Here is a 25475-nt window from a genome sequence, read left to right on the forward strand (position 1 = left end):
CAGCCACAGACCGACTCCGGGAAGGTGATAGATGGAAAACAACTCTTCCCCCTCGTCTGGATCGCCAGGCCCCCGCACAGCTGGATCACCTGCGTCCTCTCGTCACTCGACTTAGCCTTCTTGACCGATTGAGAACGGCAGGTAAAGATGTGTTTGAAGAGTCCCCAATGGGGTCGACAGCCCAAGAAAGCCTCACACATGGAGATGAAAGCAGCAAGGTAGACAATGGAGTTGGGAGTGAAGTGGTGGAGCTGCGCTCCGAAGAAATTCAGGAAACTCCGGAAGAAAGGATGGGGCGGCAGAGAAAACCCTCGGTCGATGTGGGTGGCTAGGAGCACGCACTCACCGTCGCGGGGTTGAGGTTCAATCTCTCCCCCTGGAAGACGCGCAGCTTCGTGGGGAATGACTCCCCCCTCGACCATGTCGTCGAGATCCTCTTGCCGGAGCACCAACGGCATCCAGTCGCCCTGGATCCAACCTTTGGGCAGAGCGGTCCTAGAGGAAGATCCGCCCCGAGCTGACCTCTTCCCTTTCCCCGCTGCCACCGCCTTCTTCGAGCGCTCCAGAGCGGAGGTCTTGCTCTTCGTCATCGTCGCCGGCGAAGTCTCGCACGGGCCTGCTGCGCTGGGGCGGGAACGGAGGTGGCGGAAGGACTTGCGAAGGGAGAGAGGCGGCAGAAAGGAGGAGAAGAGAGCGCACTGCTTGGAAACCCCGAGCCAGCGATTTATAAGGGACCGCTTCTGAGTGGCTGACTGGTAGGCCCAGGCTATCCAGTCAAATCCCGCATCAGACGCGCGCGCAGTACGTGGCGAAAAAGGCGACGCGGGGATCGAGGAGCTTCCGCTTTACCACTTCTGATTACTGTGGCCGCTCTCGTCCTGCGCGCTTCCCAAAATCCGAATCCCGCGACATCCGCGGGCCACAAAAACGACTTGTCAAAACAGAAGACCCCGATCGCGCCGGCGCTTGGTATGTCACAAACAAAGAAATTCACTCGACGAAAGGCCTGGAATGGATCAAGGCGACTGAAAAAGGTTGGCAACGTCATCCGTGATGATTGACCCAAAACAAGGCGCTCACGTAGCCCGAAGAACCAGTCGGAAAGATCTCCAACTCTTTCCCCACTCTAACCTCGATCCATTCGGGGGCTAATGATGAAGACATGTACCTAAGGTAGGGACACGGACCTGACCAAAGGGTCTCACCCTAGGACACCCCTAGGAGAAGTCACCTTTTCCTCGACTCGAAGGTATCCCACTCGACGGGTTCAAGACACTCGACCAAGAAGCTATCACTCGACCATGAAGCTAGCCACTCGACCGGAGTCACTCCGCAGGCAAACGGTCGGGTATTAAGTAGTCTTTATGGTCATTATAGCACTTTACTAGGGGCGTTACCAGTAACGCCCAACCTTAAATGTACCCTAAACCCTGCATTACTGAGGGCAGGAGAGGGCCGGCGAACTCTATATAAGCCACCCCCCTCCTCAGTATGAAGGGTTCGCACCCCTGTATCCATACACGCATAATCCAGTCGACCGCCTCCGGGCACCGAGACGTAGGGCTATTACTTCCTCTGAGAAGGGCCTGAACTCGTAAAACCTCGCGTGTAACAACTTCCCAATAGCTAAGATCTAGCCTCTCCATATTCACCCCCTACATCACTGTCAGAGTTAGAACCACGACACCAACATCCACTTCAGCACAGCTTTCCATCCTCAAACTAGCGGTCAAGTCGAGCGTGTCAATCAGATTCTTGAAGATATGCTCAGGGCTTGTGTGATCTCCGTCGGCATGAAGTGGGAAGATTGTCTTCCATACGCCGAATTCTCCTACAACAACAGTTTTCAAGCAAGTTTGGGCAAGGCCCCATTCGAAATTATGTATGGCAGGAAGTGCCGTACTCCACTCAACTGGTCTGAAACCGGTGAATGTCAACTTCTGGAAAATGACTTAATCACAGAGGCGGAAGAGATGTGTAAAGTCATTCGTGATAACCTCAAAGCAGCGCAATCGCGTCAGAAGAGTTACTATGATAGTAAGCACCGTGATTTGGCTTTCGAGATCGGAGACCATGTTTACCTCCGCGTCTATCCAATGAAAGGTACTCGTCACTTCGGTATCAAAGGGAAGCTTGCCCCTAGATACGTGGGCCCTTTCAAAATCGTCAGCAAGAGAGGCGATCTCACCTATCAACTCGAGCTTCCTTCAAACTTTGCAAATGTGCACGACGTGTTCCATGTCTCTCAGCTCCGCAAGTGCTTCAAGACTCCTGACCGCACTGTCAACTTCGAAGACATTGATCTCCAAGAAGATCTCTCTTATCGTGAGCACCCCGTTGCTATTCATGAAGAGACTGAACGCAAGACTCGCAATAAGTCAATCAAATTCCTCAAAGTCAAATGGTCACACCATTCCGACCGTGAAGCCACCTGGGAACGCGGGGATCACCTCCGTTCTGAGTACCCGGCGTTCTTCCAGTCCTAGATCTCGGGACGAGATCCTTTCGTAGTGGTGGAGTGTTGTAACACCCCGGATATGATTTACCTAATATGTAATCCAAGTCTTGCCGTTTCCGGTGCTAAGTTATTTTATTTTCTTGGGTTCGGGTTTTTTTCTCCGTGTGTTGTTGTCGTTGTCATGCATCTCATATCATGTCATCATGTGCATTGCATTTGCATACGTGTTCGTCTCATGCATCCGAGCTTTTCCCCATTGTCCGTTTTGCATTCCGGCGCTCCTATCTCCTCCGGTGGTCTTTTCTACCTTCCTTTCATGTGTGGGGGTTAAAAATTTCCGGATTGGACCGAGACTTTCCATGCGGCCTTGGTTTACTACCGGTAGACCGCCTGTTAAGTTTCGTACCATTTGGACTTCGTTTGATGCTCCAACGGTTAACTGAGGGACCGAGAAGGCCTCGTGTGTGTTGCATCCCAACACCCCTCCAATTTTGCCCAAAACCCTCTCCATCATCTAGAGCGTTCGATCACGATCGTGTGGCCGAAAACCGCACCTCATTTGGACTCTCCTAGCTCCCTCTATGCCTATATATAGGTCCTTCTCCGAAATTCACGGGTCTCCCCTTCCCCCTAAACCCTAGACCCACTCCTCCGCGCGGCCGGACACGGCCGCCGGCCGCCGGACACTGTCCGCCGCTCGCCCGGACACTGTCCGCCGCTTGCCCGGACCAATCCCTGTGTGCCACGTGGCGGCCGCGGTGCCCACTTCGCCGCCGACCAAGCCGGCCCGCCCGAGCCCGCGTAGGGCCCCCACGGCCCATCTAGCTCCGCCGCCGCCTGCCTCCTTCTTCCCGACGCCCGGTGCCGCGCTCCTCCACGCCGGCGAACCCGCCGCCTGGCCGCCCCGGCGACCTCCGCCGCTCCACCGCAAGCGCCGCCCGCCGCGCGCCTCGCCCCTCGCCGCGCCGCCGTCGATACTCCGGCGACCTCCTCCGCTTCTCCCCACCCCGGCCGGCCTCCTCCAAGTCCACCTCCGGCCGGCATGCCGCGCCAAGTCCGGCAGCTACAGTTCTGGCGGCCTCGTTTTCCGTGCGATCTGGATCTCATATCTAAAACTCCCCCTCGGTTGACTTTTTCCCCAAACCCTACTTATTTTGCAATGTTCATCATGTCGTAACTCTCGCATCGTAGCTCTGTTTTGGGAGTGTAGCATATCAAAATGTTCGCCTCAAAGAGTACATCATTTCATCTCATTGCATCATTTTCTTTTGAGCTCATCTTGATGCCCGAAATGCTGTTGGAAGAGTGCTATTTGAGTTAATTGTCAGATCTGCTGCACCAAATAGCTATTTGTCATTTTTGCCATGATTAATGTGTGCATGATATGCTCCTGAGCTCTACATGTGTTTTGTTATATGCTTTGCCATCTTTACAGAGGTGCTATCCATGTATTTTTGTGATGTGTGTGATGACTAGCACAAGCTTGCAAAGTGGTGCATTCGTTAATGCTGATTTCAGGGACTTAGCCATTCCACTAAGTCCTTGATCTGTTTTTATCAATATGCCATATGTTCGTGTTGTTTCCTAGTGATCCGTGCCTCTTTTGAGGATGATCAGTAAGGATGATTTGTTAATCTTGTAGTGCTCTATCCATTCATGTCTTTGTTTGCATTTATGGAGCAACCTAACTTGAGTCAATCGAGCTATACTTTTGCTATTTCGTGAATCTGGGCAGATTGTCTACTTGTTAGCGATTTTTCCGAGGATGTTGTTGTTGATCTGTGCATGCTATGTTGTTGTTCTTTCCATGTCTAGCTTATATAATGTGTATTCTTGATGGGTGTATGCTTATATTTTCATGCCATGCTCTGTAGTGAGTGCACCGAGCTCGTTAACATGCCTACTCGTTAACAGTTTTGCATGTTCCAGTTTTTCACTAAGTCTGTGATCTGATTATGTTTTTGCCATGTTCACATGCTTGCAATTGTATTTTCTGATCCCTTTTGGCTCAAGGTCACTAAGGGACTTTTGTTAAGCTCTTGGAGTTGCTCCATGTCATGCCTTGCTTTGCCATGTTAAGTTTTTGTAGCATATAGTTTTCATGCTTCAAAATGTGCTACCTGATCTGAAATTCCAGGCTTGTGTTAATTTCACCAAGTCTGAAACCTGTTTACCAATTGCACTTTTGCCATGCTTGTTTGAACCTGCTAATGGATGAATTGTCCGTAGCTCAGTGTTCATATTTTGTTAAGCTTTATGAGTGGATCCCTGCCATGTATTTTGTTGCCATGTTTGAGTGCTGTAGCATAATTATCTCGATGCATCTAGATGGCTACTTGCTGTTTATCGCAGACCGGTGCCATATTTGATTTGCTTGCCATTTCCAAACCGTGCATCCGATTCCGGTGTTCTTTATATCGATTTCAACCAAAATCACCTCACCATTCCAATGGAACTCTTGGATTTCCAAGTTGAGGCCAGTTTCATTCATTCCTTGTCAATTCTTGCATATGCATCACATATCGCATGCCGCATAGCATACCATGTTTGCATCATGTTGTTTGAGTCGTTGCACGTGGTTGATTGTGTTCCTTGTGCTTGTTTGTCTTGTTTGGGTAGAGCCGGGAGACGAGTTCGCTAACAAGGAGCCTGTTGAGTTTCCTTCGAGGATCCAGTCAACTCTGACAACTTTGCAGGCAAGATGATCATACCCTCGAAATCACTTCTATCTTTGCTTTGCTAGATGCTCGCTCTTTTGCTATGCCTATGCTACGATGCCTACCACTTTCTTATCATGCCTCCCAAATTGCCATGTCAAACCTCTAACCCACCATGTCCTAGCAAACCGTTGATTGGCTATGTTACCACTTTGTTCAGCCCCTCTTATAGCGTTGCTAGTTGCAGGTGAAGATTGGAGATCGTTCCTTGTTGGAACATTATTTTCTTGTTGGGATATCACTATATTATCTTGTTATCTTAATGCATCTATATACTTGGTAAAGGTTGGAAGGCTTGGCCTTTTGCCTAGTGTTTTGTTCCACTCTTGCCGCCCTAGTTTCCGTCATATCGGTGTTATGTTCCCAGATTTTGCGTTCCTTACGCGGTTGGGTAATAATGGGAACCCCTTGACAGTTCGCCTTGAATAAAACTCTTCCAGCAATGCCCAACCTTGGTTTTACCATTTGCCACCTAGCCTCTTTTTCCCTTGGGTTTCCGGAGCCCAAGGGTCATCTTATTTAACCCCCCCCCCCCCGAGGCCAGTGCTCCTCTGAGTGTTGGTCCAACCTGTCAGCTGTCGGTGGCCACCAGGGGCAACTCTGGGCTGGCCTACCCGTACCTTGGACAATCTGAGTGTTCCCTGAGAACGAGATATGTGCAGCTCCTATCGGGATTTATCGGCACATTCGGGTGGTGTTGCTGGTTTAGTTTTACCTTGTCGAAATGTCTTGTAACCGGGATTCCGAGTCTGATCGGGCCTTCCCGCTAGAAGGAATATCCTTCGTTGACCGTGAGAGCTTGTCATGGGCTAAGTTGGGACTCCCCTGCAAGGATTTGAACTTTCGAAAGTCGTGCCCGCGGTTATGGGCAGATGGGAATTTGTGAACATCTGGTTGTAGATAACTTGAACCTTAACTTAATTAAAATGAATCAACTGTGTGTGTTACCGTGATGGTCTCTTCTCGGTGGATTCCGGGAAGTGAACACGGTGCTGGAGTAATGTTTGCCATAGGTTGTTCTCTAGTTCTTCGTTCGCGCTTTGCCTTCTCTTCTCGCTCTCTTGTGCGAACAGGTTAGCCACCATATATGCTAGTCGCTTGCTGCAGCTCCACATATTACCTTGCCTTACCTATAAGCTTAAATAGTCTTGATCGCGAGGGTGCGAGATTGCTGAGTCCCCGTGGCTCACAGATTACTTCCAAACCAGATGCAAGGCCCGATGACTCCATTCCAGATGACGCGCTTGAGCTCAACTGGGAGTTCGACGAAAACTCACGCCGTTACTATGTGTCTTTCCCTGATGATCAGTAGTGGTGCCCAGTTGGGGCGATCGGGACCGTGCCGCATGTTGGGTTGATCTTTTATTTTGGTACCGTAGTCGGACCATGAGTGATTGGATGATGTAATGCTATTTATGTACATTGTGTGACGTGGCGAGTGTAAGCCAACTATGTACCTTCCCTTTTATTATCTATTTACATGGGATGTTGTGAAGATTGCCTTACTTGCGATATTGCTTTCAATGCGGTTATGCCTCTAAGTCGTGCTTCGACACGTAGGAGATATAGCCGCATCGAGGGCGTTACAGTGCAGCTCAACAATGGGTTTGTGCCATCGCCCCCGGAGGTGGTGCCGGAGGAGGAGGCCTACCAGCCGCATTGGAGGCGGCGCTCTAGCATGCCCAAGAGGAGAGCCATCACATGGAGGAGACGTGTTGGGATGGCTTGGAGGAGGCCCTTGCGCTGTCACCGACGGGGGACTGCGCCTACATCCCGCCGCTACCCGAGCCCAAGGCCGAGCCGGAGCACACGTTGGCGGTCACGCTCACTCCCACGCCCACGCCACCCACGGAGCCGGAGTCGAAGATGTGCGCGTGGACTGGCATCCTCCGTGAGTGGGTGAGCCCACCCATCACGCTAGGCGCCACACCGGAGTAAGAGGAGGCCTACCTGGAGCACTGGCAACAACTCCACCTGTCGGAGGAGCGCGCCAAAGGCGAGCGCTGGATGCAGGCCGAGCGCAAGGAGGAGGAGCGTCGTGTCCGCTGGGCACGAGAGGTGGAGAAAGAGCGCCGGGAGCAGAAGGAGGAGTGCGCGTGCCGCAGGAGGTGTGGTGGACCGCATTCGTGTGGGCTGGGCCGCCGCCAGCCTTCGTCGTCCTCACCAACGACGACAACAATGATGGAGACGCCTAGGACAACGTGCTAGTGTTGGGGAACGTAGTAATTTCAAAAAATTTCCTACACACACGCAAGATCATGGTGATGCATAGCAACGAGGGGAGAGTGTGATCTACGTACCTTGTGGATCGACAACGGAAGCGTTTGGTTGATGTAGTCGTACGTCTTCACGGCCCGACCGATCAAGCACCGAAACTACGACACCTCCGAGTTTTAGCACACGTTCAGCTCGATGATGATCCTCGAACTCCGATCCAGCAAAGTGTCGGGGAAGAGTTCCGTCAGCACGACAGCGTGGTGACGATCTTGATGTACTACTGTCGCAGGGCTTCGCCTAAGCACCGCTACAATATTATCGAGGACTATGGTGGCAGGGGGCGCCGCACACGGCTAAGTATAAGATCACGTGGATCAACTTGTGTGTTTCCGGGGTGCCCCTGCCTCCGTATATAAAGGACTAAAGGGGGGGTGCGTCCGGCCTAGGAGAGGCGCGCCAGGAGAGTCCTACTCCCTCTGGGAGTAGGATTCCCCCCCCCCCAATCCTAGTTGGAATAGGATTCGCGGAGGGGGGAAACGAGAGAGAGGGGCCGGCCCCCTCTCCTTGTCCTATTCGGACCAAGGGAGGGGAGGAGCGCGCGGCCCATGTTGGGCTGCCTCTTCTCTTTTCCACTAAGGCCCACTATGGCCCATATAGCTCCCGGGGGGTTCCGGTAACCTCCCGGTACTCCGGTAAAATCCCGATTTCACCCGGAACACTTCCGATATCCAAACATAGGCTTCCAATATATCAATCTTTATGTCTCGACCATTTCGAGACTCCTCGTCATGTCCGTGATCACATCCGGGACTCCGAACAAACTTCGGTACATCAAAATGCATAAACTCATAATATAACTGTCATCGTAACCTTAAGCGTGCGGACCCTACGGGTTCGAGAACAATGTAGACATGACTGAGACATGTCTCCGGTCAATAACCAATAGCGGAACCTGGATGCTCATATTGGCTCCTACATATTCTACGAAGATCTTTATCGGTCAGACCGCATAACAACATACGTTGTTCCCTTTGTCATCGGTATGTTACTTGCCCGAGATTCGATCGTCGGTATTCCAATACCTAGTTCAATCTCGTTACCGGCAAGTCTCTTTACTCGTTCTGTAATACATCATCCCACAACTAACTCATTAGTTGCAATGCTTGCAAGGCTTAAGTGATGTGCATTACTGAGAGGGCCCAGAGATACCTCTCCGACAATCGGAGTGACAAATCATAATCTCGAAATACGCCAACCCAACATGTACCTTTGGAGACACCTGTAGAGTTCCTTTATAATCACCCAGTTACGTTGTGACGTTTGATAGCACACAAAGTGTTCCTCCGGCAAACGGGAGTTGCATAATCTCATAGTCATAGGAACATGTATAAGTCATGAAGAAAGCAATAGCAACATACTAAACGATCGGGTGCTAAGCTAATGGAATGGGTCATGTCAATCAGATCATTCACTTAATGATGTGATCCCGTTAATCAAATAACAACTCATTGTTCATGGTTAGGAAACATAACCATCTTTGATTAACGAGCTAGTCAAGTAGAGGCATACTAGTGACACTTTGTTTGTCTATGTATTCACACATGTATTATGTTTCCGGTTAATACAATTCTAGCATGAATAATAAACATTTATCATGATATAAGGAAATAAATAATAACTTTATTATTGCCTCTAGGGCATATTTCCTCCAGCTAGGTGGCTGGGAAACGCGTTTATTCAGCTTTTTATGTTTTATTAATGTTGAAGTGGGCTTTGACCGGTGGTTGACGGGACATTTAATGTTTAATTATGTTTAATTCAGACGCATATGTTTTTAAAATTGTTTTACTAAGTGGGCGTGAAAAAAATGTGTCGACCATCGTTGGATGAGCGGTTGACCCAAACAAAAAAATGAACAATCCAGTCAAGAAAACCAGTTTTCCTTTTGCTTCTACTAATACGCTGCCACGTAGTAATCATTAGCTAGAAAAGCAGCATGTTGCATGGGCCACTATACACGCTGGAGCGATACACAAAAGGCAGACTGACACTTCCTCTCTCTCTGATGGGGTCCATCATTTGACCAAGATCCACGATCAATCGGAGGGCTCAGACAGAGTCCATCATTTAACCAAAGTCCATGATCAATCAGAGGGCTTCATTTCATGGGAGCTTAGTAATTGTAGAGATGGCAATAATCCCCACCGCCCTATGGTTGGAGGATGTGTTGGGTGATGTATGTGACCTTGTGGCCAGCGACTTAGGTGTGCTTGATGTTTAATGGAATCAGTTTCCAGTTTCTAAAAAGGAAAAGAAAAAGAAGCAAAGGAGATTGCTTGCGGGAGAGGGGATGTAGACTATTAACAAATAGGGTTCAAATGTGTGCTGATCAAATCACATTCACACCCAATCCTATACCTATCAATACATTCACATATTGGATAAAAATAACCCTCGTTCAAATTAGATTCAAAGTTATCTCATCCATTTTCTATTGAATTTTTTAAGCATGGCAAATAGAACATTTTTTAGGGCAAACTATGTTGTCGCGAGGATGAAAATTTTCTTTAGCAAGCAAATGACGAATGCTAGCAAAAAAAAGAATAATGACAAGGATTTGGCATGCTTGTTAAAATAAATTGCCATCCTCGTGACAGTATAATTTGCCGTAAAAAACATTGTATTTGCCATGCTAAAAAAATCTGACATTCAATTTATAGCCAACAAAAAAATTGCAGAGTAAATTGTATTTCCATCAACTTATCATGAAGTATGGTTTTTCTCCCTAGACTTTATTTTGGTGTAAACCTTCATCCTTCAACTCTTAATACTAGTTAGATTTAGTCCTTCGCAGTGGCATTTTCGGGTCAAAGTAGGTCTTGACTTTGTTGTCATTGTAACCTTTGCCTCTCAACTCTTAATATTCATAGATTTAGTCTCTCACTCTTCCTCTCTCACGAGCTACCGTCCCATCGAATCCTTTCATCAGTCGGTCCAATTGATGTGCATCTCTCTCTCTCCCTCCCTCCCCCTCTCTCTCTCTTTCTCTATCTCTCCACGTGTTAGTTTGATCTATTGTGCCACTAATCTTTGCCTCGAATGCCCCTACCTCCATGAATCCCAGGGTTTAAGATTAGACCTCATTGACGTCCACGTCAAATCTTCTGGAATCTTCCTATTGCTCGTCATGGGCCACCAAGTGGTCCAGGACGGAACCGACAAAGGGGTCTTCAGTCCGGCCCACCCAGTCGGGAGTCCATGTGGTGAGAAGCCCCTTAGCGGGGACATTGTCACCACCTGAAAGCTTCTGTAACCGTCCCAATACTAGCAATGGAAGTATGCTAAATGGGTCGGCCTTTACCAGAACTAAACATTGTAAGGGGTTTGTGTTTTTACGGAAATACTATTGTGATTCCTGTTTGCCGCTCGATGTAGCAAATTGATGCCCAATCGTAGGGGGGAGCAAAAGGAGCGATTTGAACTTGGTCGACTTGTTTTAGCCAGGTTATCTTTCGAGTTTTCCTTGTTTTGGAAACCTTTCGGAAGGTTCCAGTCTAGTCAAGGTCTGGTTTTTCAAAAAAAAAACTCCTTTTGTTTCTTTCACCTGTTTTCTTTCCTTTTGTATTTTTCAGGTTTTTTTCCAAAATAAGTTCAGAATTTTATTTTTTTATTTTTTAAAAGTTTCAAAACGTATTCACGTCTAAAAATGTTTAGTTTTTTAATTTTTCAAAATTTTAAAAACCTCCTTAAAATGACCATTCTCATTTTTTGATGTTTATTCTGAAAAATAAAGAATGGTTGGAATTAAAAAAAAATTATTCATGATGTTTTAAAAAATGATTACATTAAAATATTTTAAAATGTTCACATTTTTTAAAAATTGCTATTTTAAAATAAATAGGCATTCATGTTAATTCATATTTATACTTAAATCAATTGTAAAAATGCAACCATGCTACATCCACCGAACCTTACGTATACCGAACGACCAAACATATCTCTGCCACATCTACCAAACTGGGCCGGCCCAGAAATGCATGAACCTGTGTGTTTGCTCGACATATTTCCACAACGCACGACATATAGGGGCTAAGACTTAGGGCCTCTTTGATTCACAAGATTAAGATGGTCATGCCAATCCTATGAATTTTGGGTTGTTTGTTTGCATCATAGAAAAACAAAGGAATATTTCAAAGAGATTTGAGTTCATGATAGAAAATCGTATGGGAACTACTACAAAAAAATCTATACGAGCAATTCATATAGGGTTCAATCCTATAAATCAAACAACCAACATAGAAAAAAGTTTTGAGGATTCTAATCCTTCAAAATTCCTACGAAAATCCTTTTTTTGAAAAGGAGGAAAACACCCGGCCTTTGCATCAATCGATGCATGCAACCATATTATTAATAAAAGTGTAACAAAGTTTGAGATCCACAAAAGTTTCACAATCCGATTGCAAAACGAAGATAACATAAAAAAGATGCCACATCCGCCGATAAGGAACAAGCTACGATGCCTCTACACCTAGCCTATTAGTAGCTCGCCATCCACATCCTATGAAAATCCTTTGAATCAAAGAAACCCTTATATCCTACGCAATAAACACAGAATGCGGATTTTTTAACATATCACTCTAGCTCAAGTAGGTCTTATAACTTGATCCCCGAATAGAACAACAAAGAGCTTGTCTACTACTCCCACTTGATTTTGTAGGTGATCTTGGCCCCAAAATGAGCCTAAACATTTGCCCACGCAACAAATACTTGATTTGGTAGGGTGTGGCTATGACTGGCTTGTAGCCAGACAGTAGCTCGCCTTGGGTCAAACCACAACATGTAGTGGGTCGGCCTAGTAGTTAGTTTCCTTTGTTTGCTGGTTACGTTTGTTTTTTCCCTTCTCTTTTTTCTTCTCTTTATACTTCAAAATGTTCCATTAAACTTTTATATATATTTCAAAAATTAATTTGCTTAAACTTTTAGAAACGTTAATTGCATGTTGAAAAGAAGTTCATCAAAGGTCAAATTTTGATTGGGCAATTTTAAAAAAATCATACCATTAAAAAATGTTTGCATGTTTAAAACAATATGTTTGTGGCATTTTTAAAAATTCATAAAAATATGAAGAATTGTTCACGTAATTTGTAAAAGAGGTTTGTACCATTCAAAAATTCTTCATAACATTTATAAAATTTTCAAGTGATTAAAGATATGTTTTATATTTGTTCATGCAATTTTAGGAAGAAGTTCATAACATATAAAAAATTATTCGTGCCATAAAAAAAATATTGTAACACATAAAAGAATGTTCAAACGTGTGTTTAATTTATTTCCCATGTATTCAGAAAATTTTCAATGTGCATTTGGCAAATGTACAACATTTATTAGGATAAATGTTCAACCTGTATTTGCAAAAGGTTTAACTTGTACCTGCAAAATGTTCAACCTAGATACGTAAAATCTTTAATGTCTTTTTAAAAAGTTGACATGTATTCAAAAATGAAAAGGAACAAAAAAAAGAACAGAAAAAGAAGAAAACAATAGAGGAGAAAATACATAGAAAACACAAAAAGGAAAATACCGCGTGGAAGCTTCAGAAATCGGTCTGTCCATAGAAGCTTCCAAAATTCTCTCTACTGGGCTGGCTCACTAAGGCGAATCCTTGAGTTGACGCTCCCCATGTCTCACTTACTTCAAGATGAACATTACCTAAAAAAGAATACCTTACTTCAAGATGAACAAAATTTTGAACATATGGATCCTTTGAATGGTATGAACAGTTTTATAAAACTGTTTAAAAAATATTTATGTTGCATAATTCTTTTACAATGTCATAAACACATTTTTTAAATTTGCAAACATTTTTAAATGTATTGAACATTTTTTGGATAATATGAACATAATTTAAAAATTACACGAACAAAATCTACATTATACGAAATTTTTTATGATGCACTAAAATTTATAAAATTTAGTTAATTAACTTTTGAAATATAATATATTTTTAAATATTTAAAAAGTAATAATAAAAAAGTAGGTTCTTATGAAAAAAGACAAAAAAAGAAATCCCTCTATAAAGAAATGTAAGACTTTCTAAATCACTACTTATGTGTAATATTTTTTTTGAGAGAGTACGTAATGCAACTTTTTTTTTGAGGGGTAAAGCCAATTTATTCATCGAAGTCCACAGAGTGTGAGATACAAGCCGGAGCCTGGGGTTGGCCTAACCAGATGTGGCGCCCCGGCCCTAGCGAGAGTGAATATTTGACAAGTTTATGTGCAACTGTTTTTTTTGAGAAATATGTGCAACCGTTGACGTGATGGAGCACTGTGTAGCAGATGTGCGTCGCGCTGGGCCTGAGTTTCTGTCTCGCAATAGGCGGGACCTCCAGACATGTTAACGGGCCCGTTAGATCATCTGAGCACGAGAGAGCCCACGTGAGGAATCTGAATTCCGGAGCAGTAGTTCGCCCTCTCCATTCCCACTCGCGACAGCCCCGATGTTCGCCGGCGGCGAGGACGGCAACGGCCATCTGCCGCGGCCGCGCAGGCCGCGGCGCGTCGGCGGCATGGGATCTCCTCCGGGCCAGGCGGCCTCGGCTCTGCCGCACCCCGCGCCGCCCCCCTGCACCGACTACGACATGGCCTATTTCAAGGCCTACTCCCACATCGGCGTCCACGAGGAGATGCTCAAGGTAACGCGTGCACGAGCACACACTTTCTCAATTCTCCCTCTATGATATATGCTCCGTATTTGATGGAGGATTGGCCGCCTGCCTGTACTTGCTATTGCATCTGTGGAGTTAGGGTTTTGTTTACTACGGGCAGCGATCTGTGGACCGAGTCCACGGGATCGTCTCCATCGAACAAATAAGGATGTCCGAGGTTCCTTACAGTTCCACCACCTGCGAGGATGTGACCTAGTGTTAGCATTGGTTCAGTTAGTGTGTCGTGTATAAGCTCGCATAGTTAGGGCTGTTTATTGACTAAGTAGACATCGCATGAATAATGTTCTTGCACGAGGAGATGGGTGGTTAAAATGTTTACAATCATGCTCCACGAGAAGATGGGTAGCTTAAATGTTTATGATCATGCTCCGTGTGGATCTGAAGTTTTGTTTGGCTTTGGCAGGTAAAAGATTATGACCACTGTTTGAATCACTTATAACACAACATAAGCCACACAAAGAAATAATGGACATGCCACAGTTTTTTTTTTTTTTTGGTTTGTCAGGAAAATTAACAAGAAAAACGATGCGTCATTATTCTGAATGGAGGAGCTAGCATAACACTGTTGTTGCCCAAATGCTATGATCAGATGCTAGCATTGTTTGTTGTTTGTCGCGCACCTGGAAATTCAGATGTTGTTATCTGGTAATTTGTTAATGTAAGCTACTAACCTTACGACCTGGCGTGCATTGGTAGAGAGTGATGTGCAGCTGCTGCTATGCTTACACAGAGTGCCACAGACTTTACACCTATTGAAAAAAGATTTCTCAGAATACACTAATTACACCAGTTTTTTTTTTGAGCTTTATGTTGTGTTGGTGATTTCAGTAGCATCTCTGGATTGCTTAGGTCTCAAGATAATGCAACATCATCATTCTTGAATTAGTATTAATCTTGAGATTGCTAATTTCAGGATCATGTGAGGACTAATACTTACAGAAATGCTATCATGCACCACAAAGATCTAATTTCAGGCAAGGTCAGAGTTGCTTACAGTTTGTATGCTTACTGGACTACATGATATTCTTGGATAGATACCAAACAGGATACAGCTTTCTGTTCACTCAATTAACTCATGAATGGCTGAAGTTTCAATTTTCAGGTCGTATTGGATGTTGGCTGCGGCACTGGCGTTCTTTCTATATTTTGTGCTTTTGCTGGTGCCACTCGGGTAACTTAAGTAATTAATTATTAGCTGGACACCTATCTAAGTGTCCCTTTCTATATTGATGTTAAGTATGTTTCGAATCTTTGTTGCTCCTCAAGCCTTTTCCTCATTTTTTTCTTTTCTTTCTGTATAAGTTGGTCGCTTAGTGAATTCACACTAAGCAGATATTGATCAGTTTTTTAATCACGGTGTAATTTGTTTTTCTGTGGATCTTAGCTGTCCATTTGTGAACATATCTGACAAAAAAAATGATATTCTAAAGAGAGAACACAGGAGCAAACTCTTTCACCAAAAAAATAAAAAGAGATTAGCACCAGATAGTCATTTAAAAAGCTGCATCAATGCACGCATTGATAATTTGATCTGTACCATAAGATCTATTGTACCCATTGTTTACCAATACTAGTAGCCTCCATGCTTACACTTTTTTGTGCTTTGAATCATCTTTCATTCGATTGCAGCAATTTAGCCCTTTCTTTTGCAATAAGACACATATATGCTATATTGCTGTGTAATAATAATTATTACGGGTTCATTTTGCAATGTTGCTAATTCATTTTATGATGTGGATGGCAGATTGCCTGTTTTCCATTAATATTTAATTTTTAATTAATCTACTGAGTTTATTGTGTTCAGGTCTATGCAGTCGATGCAAGTGATATTGCGTTACAGGTATATCCTCCCCTCTTGGTTTTTCCTTTATGGTTGAGATTGCAAAACTACAAGTAATTTAATAAACTAGTGCTGCACCCCAACTCTTATACTGTGTGCTACTTGAAAGCTAAATGCAACATGGAGGGAAGCCCCTTATGATCAAATAAATACATTTTTCTTAGAATAGTGATAAATACTTAGTAGCTTGAAAAGTGGTGCTAGGCAAGTTCCCTTGCTTGATCTGCTACCATACTATCTGCTAATAATATGTATGTTTGTGAAATGCTTTTGCAATTTCTTTAATATGCATTTTTTACTTTCATTGTTTTATGATTTGCTTCTACAAATTTAATGCTGATTCCATTTCCTTCAATCTAAATGTGTTTAGGCAATGGAAATTGTGAGGGAAAATGAGCTGTCTGACAAAGTCATTGTTTTGCATGGACGAATCGAGGTACACCTTTTCTTGCCATTTCTGTCATAACTATTTCATCACCTTTTGCATGTACCTAAAACTTTATTTTATGAAAGGTTGAAACATTATCTTTCTTGTAGATTATAGCCAATTATAATATCTTGATTGTAGTTGCTTTAGCATCCTTAAACTAATATTTGAGGCCTTCAGCGTTATGGAAGTTGACTGCTATAATATTCAAATGCAGGATGTCGAAATTGAAGAAAAAGTTGATGTCATTATATCTGAATGGATGGGCTATATGCTTCTCTATGAGGTTCTATAAATATATTGTTTGTGCAGTTGGACTTATTCAACACATCACTTTACATCTGCCCGATATGTGAAATCTGAAATATAGTCATGTTGATTGTAGAGTATGCTGGGGAGCGTAATTTTTGCTAGGGATAAATGGCTTAAGCCAGGGGGTCTTATTCTTCCATCTCATGCGTCGGTAAGTGTTTCCGCAAAATGTTACTCCCTCCGTTCCATATTAAGTGTCGCTGATTAAGTACAAAGTTGTACTAAATCAGCAACACTTAATATGGAACAGAGGGAGTATGTAGCAATGATTTGGTTGAGACATTGATTGAAAAATTGCTTGGCTGACATAAACAAGTAATCGTGCTGCAGCTTTATCTTGCGCCTATTACAAATTCGCACAGATATCAGGATAGTATTTACTTCTGGCGAGATGTATATGGTATAAAAAGTAAGTTCATTGTCCTTTGTATATGTTCTCTTAATAACTACTCCCTCCGTCCCATAATATAAGAGCGTTTTTGTCGAAAACACTCTATATTATGGGACGGAGGGAGTAGTATAGATTCCTTAAATATGAGGAGACTTAGTTGCTTGTTCGTAATGTGCCAATAGCTTCCTAAGTTAGCTTGACATGGAAGCTAATTATTGTTTCTCATTCTCAGATTAATCTGTAATTTATTCTTTGCTTGATTCAGTGTCCTGTATGATGCCTCTTGCAAAACAATGCACATTCATGGAGCCTTCTGTTGAGACAATTAGTGGCGAGAATGTTTTGACATGGCCAACGGTGGTGAGATATTTGTTGCTGAACTGTGTATTCTTCTCTGCTTGACATCTGCTTTGCACACATATCACCCTCGGACCTTGCGTATAAATTAGTTCCTGTTTGTGTAGCTCTACATTTTTATGTAAGCTGAACTATTTTTTAGTACAACTTACTGGATCCCTTGAACAGGTTGCACAAGTGGATTGCTATACCATACAAGCTCCAGATCTTGAAACTATTACCGCTGCATACAAGTTTACCTCAATGTTGCAAGGTAAGTTGTATTTCATTCTTTTTACATTCGAGGTAGATACACATGGTGAAACATATTCATGATTTCATCTAGTAAATTTGCACAGCTAGGTTTCTACTGATAGTATGATATACTCCCTCTGTAAACAAATATAAGACGTTTTATAGACTTGACACAAGTATCTAAAACATCTTATATTTGTTTACAGCGGTTATGTATTTTAATCTGTGGAGTCCTCGAGCTAATGATCGTGCCAGGTCTGTTTGAGAGGACTTAAGCTTGATCACTCTAAGACAGTGCTGCTGTTAGAGAGGCTTTTTGATAAGCTGTGGGATGTTTCTGTTGATAGAACAAGCTTCCTGCAGAAGCGGAAAACCCACTATATAAGGCGTACCGGAAAAGTGTTACCTAGATTCTTACTGAAGTCAGGAATCTATTTCCTGTGTGTGAACCTATTGCAGCAAGGTGGCAATTCTTAGCAGCTTCAGGTAGCTAGCTGGTGTTAAGGATGTATGGTGATAAGTAATCACATCTCTTTAGGGTCTCGTTGAGTTGCATTTTCGTCGGGCACACAGATATAGAAGTTGTAAGATTGAAAACCCACAAAAGAGAATGGCCATGGTACCCTCCATTACATGCTCTGGAACGATGATAAATGATGTTTGTTTCAGTACTGATACATACATGCAAAGATAGACTACATACAATTTATGTGCATATTTTTTATCTTGTGGTAGAGCAAGAAATTGCCAGGCCCTGTTCAGATAGTGTCACTTGAAATTATTAATGCAAATTACACCGAAGATACATTTTTTTCTATAGAGTTACTGAAGACATGCGAAAGAAAACAGCACAATCTTGGGTACAGTTGTACTCCTTGAATTATTTTTTCTTGTCTTTTTCATCTGCATGGAAATCTAAATATGTAATGCTAAGAGCATCAACAGCTGGACTGGTCAAATTTGACCCTCTATACGTCCGCAGCCGCGTCCGTAGATAGTGACTGATCACCCCTCATATCTCCCCGTTCGCAACCGCGCCCTCAAACTCAAATTTGCCCCCCCCCCCCCACACACACATCCATGCGATCAATGCAACGTAATGGAAACTACGGATCAACATACCAACATAGCATAATCTATATAGATCAGGGATAAACGGGTTATAAGTTTTGTACAATTGGACCCAAAAGAGAAAGTTTATCACCGAGCATCACTAGATACATAGATAAACGATAGCTAGATAAACGGAGAGGGGAGCCGAACATCACCATTTCCTCGCCTGCCCCTTCCCCTTGCGGTCACAGGAGTGGAGGTAGTACTCTTGCTTCTCCTTCGCGAGCCGTGTCGCTTTCGTCGCGGCCTCTTGCTTCTCCTTCGCGAGGCGCTCAGACTCTTTGATGCTGAGCCGGAATGCCTTTGTGTTCTTGCGGTGGAGGCGCCCCGCATCTGTCTCCGCCGCGCTTAGCGACCGGCGGAGGATCTCGCGCGGGAGCTGCTTCTACGTATCGATCGACGCGGAAATCGCGTAGGTGCGGGAGGAACTGACCTTCTCTGCCCTCGGCGCGGCATGCGGTGTGCGCCTTCAATTTGGGTATCCTCGTACGCGGGCACGAGCACCCGACGCCGGCTAGGAGGAGCTGGGGCCGGAGGGGTAGGGGAGGGGTGCGCCCGGAGACGGATGTGCAGCGGCGTGAAGCACGACTGGCCGACGTGGTTGACTGCAGGGTCGCCAGACCACCGGGGACGACATGGAGCTCAAGCTCCTGTCCCGGTCCATCCGTGCCGTCGGAGGGCAATGCAGACTGTGAGCTCCTCGTCGTTCAGGGCCTCGCTGCCGGAGCCGTCCTCTTTCAATAGCCCGTACCAATTGATGGGATCGGACTCGTTGCCGGAATTGCTGCCGTAGTTTGGCATGGTGGAGGGGAGGGGAGTGGAGGAGACGGGCAGTGGAAACGAAGCGGAGCGCTCGAGAAGAGTGGATTTTAACTAGGGTTTGGTTCGGGGTGGGGTATTTGTGGGAAACGGTGGGCCAGTGTGGCCCGTATCTGACGTGGCAGACGCGTCCGGGCCTCCCCATATCTGCCCCACATATGGGCTGGGTTTGGGGGTGCCGGGTGGCCCAGACGTATAGGGCCGGTTTGAGGGGTCAGGTTGGGTCGCAAAAAAGTGACCGGTCACTGACCGAGCCGTCCAGACAGGCATATAGGAGCAATATGAGGGATCCGGCTGTAAATGCTCTAACCTTGCTCTCTTCTGTGTTATTTTTTCAGCTCCATTGCATGGATTTGCATTTTGGTTCGATGTCGAGTTTAATGGACCAGTTTGCCAGAAATTCAAGAAGCAAGCAAGCCAACCCTTGGATGTCAATATGCAAAATTCCAACCCAAGCAATAAAAAGAAAAAGGCAGATGTCTCAATTGTTCTGTCAACTGCCCCAGAGGACGCCCCTACTCACTGGCAGCAGGTGATTGCTTTAATAAGTGCCATATTGGTTTCCTTTTCACTTAGGTATATGGTTATTTTGAGATTCCTAGAAATTGCATTGCTAACATCCACAAGAATGCTGTTCTTTTTGTAATGCAGACTCTCCTTTACTTATTTGAACCTATCGAGTTAAAGAAAGACCAAATCATGGAAGGTTCTGTTACCATATCTCAGAGCCAGCAACATGCCCGGTTCCTTAACATTTGCCTGAAATATTTGTGAGTCTGATTGCTCTGGTTTGGTGTTATCCAGTTTACTCATTTTCTACTATCACTTTCAAGTTTGATATAACTTTGCATCCCTCTTGTCTGTGCAGTACTGGAGACCAATGGTATGTTAAAGAATCCGTGATGCGATAGCATGGAAAACTTCCATAGAACAATATTTTACTGACAGGTGCAAATCTATCAATTCCTGTGCATCATGAACCTTATCGGCCATTGCAATTTTGGAGCATTCTGACTGAAGCGGGGCATCATGATGGCAAATTGATCAACATATGCTGCCATTTAGTTTTCATTTGGAGAGCTGGAATTTTGGACGCGGAGCAATTCATCCTGAACTCCCAACAAAAATCCATTACTCCAAATCAGGCCTTAGATTTGAATTGTTCCTAGTCGAGTTTGGGTAGATCAGTAGAATGAATGAAGCATTGAAAAATTCAATAATTACATGCTGGCGAAGTATCATAGGTTTTCCCTTATGTTAACAGTACAGTTCTCTTGGCCCATCTGATTAGTCGCCTTTTCTTACACTAGATAGCCATGCAGATTGTTTCTGTTGTTTGTAACAACTGTATTTTCCAACATGACATTCATGCGGCCCTTGAGTGGTTGTAATAACAGACTAAGATTTTCCATGCGGCTGTGAAATCATCATCTGGCAGTGTCAACATATTATCACAGCTGTGTATGTTTGGTTCGATGTTGCAAAAAGAAGAGTGGTAGTATCAAGATTCTTTTTAGGAGTATCATTCATCGGCATTGTGTGTGACCAGGAGATTTTGTAGGAGTTGCTGTTCCAGTCAAGAAAGCGCAGTCGATCAAAGGGCAATTCTGTAATATTCTGCTGAACCATGCTGGGCCATGGCTTCTTGCAGTTCCATCATTATTGAGATGCACGCCAGTTTGATTTGTACCATGAAGAAGAAAGCTGGATTAAGTTAGCATAACAACACTAGTGAACACTAATAAGGCTATAAACTACTAGGACCATATATTCACTCCAACAGAAGATGTTGCACACGGGAGTAGGAGACTGTCACGTACGGCGAAGTTATATTGGGGTCGTTCGCAGGGAGGCGACGGCGTGTGGTCAGTTAATTTTCCTGTTCCTCTGGATTAACGGGAGGAATCGATCGGGCGATCGTGGGAGCCGAACCCAAAGCTGAGAATATTAGCCTAGTCAGAAATTACTAAGCTATCCCCGAGCTGAACTTTTAGGCGAACCATATCAATGGTTGGATTGACTTAATACCAGGGTACTATGTACCGTAAATAATCTCTAGATTTGGCCATAAAACGATTCGAAGCATTATAACCGATATCCAAAAAAGTCGCCACATATGGGATGACGATATGTGCCGGCCGACTGGGTCGTGAGCCGTTTGATCCATTGCGACATAGCAGTCTGATCCAGCTGATGAAGTTTGCAACATGGGTTATATTGCGTTTGAGGTTTGCAACATGAATCATGTTGTGCTGAGATTTGCACAATGAATACTTCACAACATGAGCCATACTACGCTCCCAAGCTTTCTAACATGGCTGACGTTGCGGTCGTCGTTGATGTACCTTAGTGCTGTGCATGTTCGATTTTCCTTGAAGCACATCCGATATTGTCCTTGTAGCTGTTGTCGTCACAACCTCGTCGGTGTTTCCAACACATCAACCCCGCGTTGTCAAGATGTCGTAGGACGTGTCCATGCCCCACAACGTCGGGGACCATCCCTTTGCAGCAATGACCACCAGCCGCATGAGAGACGTCTCCATCTCATCTGCTTTGAAAGGCGCATGGAGGCCACTGTTTGTTGGGCAGCGCCCTTGTGAAAGGGGAACCATGGCGTCACAGAAAGAAGTCTCACGATAGGAGGTAGCCTAAGGGAAGAGAGAGAGAGAGAGAGAGAGAGAGAGAGAGAGAGAGAGAGAGAGAGAGAGAGAGCATGAGGAGATGGGTTTGCTCTGGCTCGAGAAAAACTTGCGTCCGTTACAAAGATAATGATAAGAGAAGCGGCGCATGGTCCCACGGAGCACGTGGAGGTGGATCGAGTTAGGAAAATCAGTCATGTAGATTATTCGTGCTTTTCTCCTATTTATAACCTATGATATTTTTTACACAATACAAGCAAAGTCGCTCACATATACAAGCACACCGCTATAAAACGCACGCACACCCTATCCTTATAAGCATCTCCGGGAGACTGAGCCGACATATCATATTGAGATTGAGGAAGTCATCATAGACACCTTCATTGTCGACATGAACGTCTCTTCCCATTGAACGACGTCGGTGGAAGGTCAAAATATTTTTTTAAGAAAAATGCGAGCACCAATGTCAAAGTCTAGGACTTAAACTTTGGTGAACAGGGCGTACCGTTGTTCTTCTAACAATCCAAGCACAGATTGGTTCGCATGTTGATGATTTATACTACATGTGGAAACAGAATAAACACCAAACCATAAAAGAAAAACTGAGAAAAATAAACAAGTTAAATAAAACTAGCCTGTGGGTTTGGAACTTGGTTTTCTGAATGCTTCCGGTGTGCCAGGCTGGCGAGGTGGGCCCCGCGGCGTAACCGATTATTTACCTCGCGCTCCGCCGAAGTGAAAGGGTGGGGAAAATGACGAGCGGCTAAAAATCTCAAAATCGCTGTCAGTGACACAGTAATACGGCCGATTCCGCTTGGCTTCTCTCCCAAGACACGGTAACAAAGCACATTTCACCTCGCCGCCGGCCCGTCCCGTCCCTATAAATTCCCCTCTCTCCCCTCCTTCCCCGTCTTATTCTACATCCACATTCCACACCATCACGCTCGCGAAGCAGAGGGAGAGAGACCGGCGCGGCGAGCGGCGGCAATGGCGGACGCGAACCGGTGGCGGGGGGCAGCGCACGTGGTGTCGCAAGCCTTCGCGCAAGCTGTCGGTGTTCCCGAAGAAGTCCTCAGGTCGATCAACCTCGCCATCGCCAAGCTCGAGGCGCGAGCCGGGTTGCTGCGCGCGATCCGCGACGGCGCCACCCTCGAGGAGGCGACCGCAGGCTACGTCGAGCCGGGTCCCGACGGGGTCCTCCCCGCCGCGCTCCTCGAGGACGCCCGGCGCGGCATCAAGCGCCGCCGCTCGCTCCACAGCTTGGCCCGCGGCCTGCCCCTCTGCGCCCGTGCACTGGGCCGGGCACCCGACGCGGAGACGATCCAGAGATGGGAGATCTGCAACGTCGCCGTGCTCACCTACGCCCGCCGCGCGCAGATGGGGCTCCGCAACGCCGCGTCCTTCTACATGGCGGCCGGGGACGCCATCGTCTTGGCCTCGGTGCTTCCGTTCGGAGCCCCGCTCCGCGTCGCCTGGATGGGGGCGGCCGAGCGGCTCACGAGGCTTGCCGCCAGGGAGGCCACCATGGCGCGCGACAACATGTTCATGATGGGGCTAGCCGTTGGTCAGCAGGCCTGGCTCGCCATGGCCATGATGGGGCTTGCGCCAGGCGCGCTCGGCGGAGGAGTCAACAACCAAGTCCATCACCAGTAAGCCTCTGTTGCCATCAGTGGCGTAGCTAGCCCAACATGCCAGGGTGGTCCACCAATGCAAAATATTCACATAAATATATTTATTTATTATAAAAATATATTTTTCTCTATGCTATATAGATTATGGGGAAATTCCAGGGTGGTCCATGGACCACCCTGTCCACCCCCTAGATACGCCACTGGTTGCCATTCCTTCCTGCATTCCTGCGCCCCGGAGAGAGATTTTTCGCAAGCGCTTCTGTACGGTCTCGGTGTGTGGGGCTCGAAACTCTTGATGAGTTGGTGGGTCAGATAAACACGTCCCCGCTTCTTCTAGTACTATACGTATGTACATTGGTTGTTAATAGTTGTATAGATTAGGTGATTTGTGCTCTAGAATGTCTGGCGTTCACCTGATGCAATCCGGTCTGTCCGCCGTCAGATTCTCTGGCTGACCAATGCAATGCGAACGTGAACATGTGTACTTTGAAACTGTTGCTGCTCGGTTTCTTGTTGAATCTCGAATGTGGGTGATCATCTGCTGTGGTGCACGTTTTGTTGGCCAAAGAAATGTAAATGCGCTTTGATCGTCTACACGTGTTCATATCCAAAATTTCAGTTGATTCAGCATGATAATTTGACGGCCATTTTAATCATATTATACCTGATGTTTGGCTGCAGGCAGTTCCCTGTCCAAGTGTCAAGATATGCAAATTCTGGCCATTAGACCTCCATGATAATTTTAGCCAACGTTTTTATTATTCTCTTCTGTTGGGATAGATCCCTTCCGTTTGACTGGTTGTACAAAGCCTCACACAGTCTTCGCTCATGACTTTGGCTTACTGGGGTGCTGATACCCAACGTTTTTATTAACCTCCTCTGGCTGTGGAGATTGCCACCAGGCCCTTTTGGTACTATGTGTCTTTTCGTAGCTCGAATAAACATCATATGCACGTGACGACTTTGGCTTACTGGGAAGTTACCTTTGTCTTGATTTTAATTCAGGAGGGATACTTCATTCTGACCAAACATGTTGATTCCATCACCTTAGCTGAGTCGGTGTTTTTGTCAAATGTAGGAGTTCCCTTAACTTAGCAATTGTACAGCATATCATTTGTGCAGGATTATAAATGACATCGTCGAGCAGTGGTGTTATCTGTCCTAGTCGAACCCGAGCGCTTGAGTATGCAGGAGAAACATTTTCTTCTGTTCACAAGGTGTACTCTTTCATTAAAGTCCCTCTTAGTTAGAAGGAAGTCTGTAAAAGCCCCGTAACAAGTCTGCGCGTTAATTTAGGATTATTGTTATTCGATTGAGCGGAAAATCTGCCGACTATTTTGACAAGGAAGTTAAGCAGGAACGAAGGCTGACATTTGTCATTCCACAATTGGACAAAGATTCGACCAAGACCCGAATCAAAATTAGCCAACCGATGATTAGATACTCCCAAAACTGTATCTCTAAATACTCCTTATCCAGACAACCAAATAAGAATGTTCAGCGATTTGGTGTCCAGGCTTGTCTGCACCTGGACAGAAAAAAATTCACAAAAAATACTAAAAACATTCAAAAAATTCTAAAATTTTCCCATG

The 25475-nt window shown here is 45.2% G+C and overlaps 2 protein-coding genes across 2 annotated transcripts; both read left to right on the top strand.

Annotated features, from left to right (window-relative positions):
* The first annotated feature begins 13808 nt into the window (after positions 1-13808).
* LOC123047532 (probable protein arginine N-methyltransferase 6.2) lies at positions 13809-21064 on the top strand. The gene is made up of 13 exons (XM_044471122.1): positions 13809-14087; positions 15034-15099; positions 15223-15291; positions 15925-15960; positions 16331-16396; positions 16605-16673; positions 16773-16850; positions 17030-17108; positions 17356-17450; positions 17616-17700; positions 19952-20145; positions 20265-20383; positions 20482-21064. The coding sequence occupies exons 1-13, from the start codon at positions 13893-13895 to the stop codon at positions 20522-20524; spliced, it is 1194 nt and encodes a 397-aa protein (XP_044327057.1). The 5' UTR covers positions 13809-13892; the 3' UTR covers positions 20525-21064.
* Positions 21065-23060: 1996 nt separating this feature from the next.
* Positions 23061-24475, top strand: LOC123121768 (uncharacterized). The gene has a single exon (XM_044541849.1). It carries the CDS (start codon positions 23240-23242, stop codon positions 23903-23905), a length of 666 nt encoding a protein of 221 aa, XP_044397784.1. The 5' UTR covers positions 23061-23239; the 3' UTR covers positions 23906-24475.
* Positions 24476-25475: the final 1000 nt, after the last annotated feature.

Source organism: Triticum aestivum, chromosome 1A (genome assembly GCF_018294505.1).
Source record: "Triticum aestivum cultivar Chinese Spring chromosome 1A, IWGSC CS RefSeq v2.1, whole genome shotgun sequence".
NCBI lineage: Eukaryota > Viridiplantae > Streptophyta > Magnoliopsida > Poales > Poaceae > Triticum > Triticum aestivum.

Coding starts and splice junctions, on each gene's coding strand:
- LOC123047532 (XM_044471122.1), top strand. CDS start 13,893: ATGTTCGCCGGCGGCGAGGACGGCAACGGCCATCTGCCGCGGCCGCGC. Junction 15,100..15,222: donor AAGATCTAATTTCAGGCAAG/GTCAGAGTTGCT, acceptor TTCAATTTTCAG/GTCGTATTGGATGTTGGCTG. Junction 15,292..15,924: donor CTTTTGCTGGTGCCACTCGG/GTAACTTAAGTA, acceptor TATTGTGTTCAG/GTCTATGCAGTCGATGCAAG.
- LOC123121768 (XM_044541849.1), top strand. CDS start 23,240: ATGGCGGACGCGAACCGGTGGCGGGGGGCAGCGCACGTGGTGTCGCAA.